Source organism: Notolabrus celidotus, chromosome 2 (assembly GCF_009762535.1).
Source record: "Notolabrus celidotus isolate fNotCel1 chromosome 2, fNotCel1.pri, whole genome shotgun sequence".
Taxonomy (NCBI): Eukaryota; Metazoa; Chordata; class Actinopteri; order Labriformes; family Labridae; genus Notolabrus; species Notolabrus celidotus.
In genome coordinates, this window is record NC_048273.1 from 9987852 (window position 1) to 9989648 (window position 1797).

General features: G+C 42.1%; 1 protein-coding gene across 1 annotated transcript in view; it reads right to left on the reverse strand.

The window, feature by feature from the left end:
- jun (Jun proto-oncogene, AP-1 transcription factor subunit) overlaps positions 1–270 on the reverse strand; it is a 1707-nt gene extending 1437 nt beyond the window's left edge. The window contains exon 1 of the mRNA XM_034676264.1: positions 1–270. This exon is cut by the window's left edge and continues 1437 nt beyond it. Coding sequence (XP_034532155.1) covers positions 1–32 — 32 coding nt within the window. The 5' untranslated portion in view covers positions 33–270.
- Between the last annotated feature and the right edge of the window lie 1527 nt (positions 271–1797).

The window sequence follows — 1797 nt, forward strand, 5'->3', positions numbered from 1 at the left end:
TTCAGAGAGTCCTCATAGAAAGTGGTTTCCATCTTTGAAACCGTAGAAAAACCGAGACCAGCAGAAAGTCTTTATAACACCGCTCCTGTCCCGGGTCTCTGTAGTCTTCACGTCCTCTCTGTCAGTAAAACCCGTAGATGATGTCTGAATCCGGGACGAGAACTTTCCTTGGTGTCGGACTCTGTCAGTGTCGGGAGCTCTGTGCGAATGTATGAGCTGCTCCGCTGTGTGTACAGTCTGAGCGCGTGCAGGCTCACCTTATCTGCTGCCTCTCTAAAAATAACCATGACGTCATGAGGGGGCTCTCCCATTGGCTGGAGGGCGTGTCGCGGGGCGGGGCTCATTCCGTCGATAAGGCGCGTTGCCCAGAAGATTCTAAACTCGCGGTGGATTGTGGGATGAGGTAATGCTGTAGAAGAGCGCATGCGCAGTGCATTATGGAGTGACGTAGTGTTTTGAATATCTGGTTACCCGGCCGCTCTCTGTCAGAGGCGGGACGGAGCTCTGACTGTAAATCACATTTATTCAGATAAATACACGGTTTAATGAGCTTTACTGTATTCTTATAACTACTTAACATTGAAATATATGTTGTTCATTTAGAAGTCTGTAGTTTAACACATTTTTAAATTCATATCTCTAATGTGAAAGGATCAAAATCACAATCTGATTTATCTATTTCCCTTTCTGTTCACATATTTCAGCTTTAACTCTCAAAAAGCAGAACCAAAGAGTTTCTTTTATAATCTGTAATTCAAGATTTTAAATAAGCTAGGTAAAGGCAGAACATATAATCAAGACTATCATGTAATACATCAATTTATAAAATATGTAAGTTCAGTGATTCATGTCTTTTACTTTGTCTGAGAGAGAAATAATTTTAAAGTGTATTTCTTTATATTTTGCCGTTGCCATCCACTTTTCAGCAGCGCCAGAGGAGCGCTTACATAAAAATAAATATATATAAATAAATATTGCAGCTAAATCTGACCTCTAATTACTGTGGGTCAAAGTTGTGAGCTTAAAAAAATTGAGATCGTGACGGTTCTATGATTTTTCGGTGTCTGAACCAAGCGACAACCTCCGGTCTAAAAATATGAGTCCAATGCGGAAGTGCTAAAAACTGCAGTTCATCGAGGATCCGCTTGAGGCTGGCTCCGGAAGTACCGGAAACCACATACACAGTCTGGATAGCTCATTTCTCGATTTGCACACACTGTACGGGGGGTGAATTTTTTTCTAACGCTGCAATTTTTAAGCTATTGAGATATATTTATACAGTCTGTCTGAACACCTTCTTGTTCTGTCATCTTGGATTTTAGTTGCAGGTGTCCTGGTGGTCTCTGTTTGGTTGTCCTTTAGTGTAACATTAATGTGCTAAAATGTGATACCTGTGTCTTTATATTATAAGCACAGACATAATAAATGTGTTAGAGCTGAGGTATTTACCATCATCCTGCCTCATGTCCTCGGTCTGTCCTCTGTTCTGTCATCAGAGCTGATTTATTTGCACATTTATAGTTTGATTGCTCTCTTTAGTGCTCACGCTGCAGGGACCACACATTTGAAAAGCCTTTTGTTCCAGCTGCAGGTACAAAGAGTTAAAGATGGATGTACAGACGTCTGTTGGTGCTCATAAAGAGCGAGTGCAGTTCCTATTATCAGTGTCAGGGTGTGTAATTAGTGCAGTGCAGTCCATTGTCCCCTGGCCTGTGGTCAGAAATCACCTCTGCTTTAATGGCAGGAGGTTAACCGCTGACTCTACGTGTTCCTCTTTCTCCCCCCGTCTGGGTCATC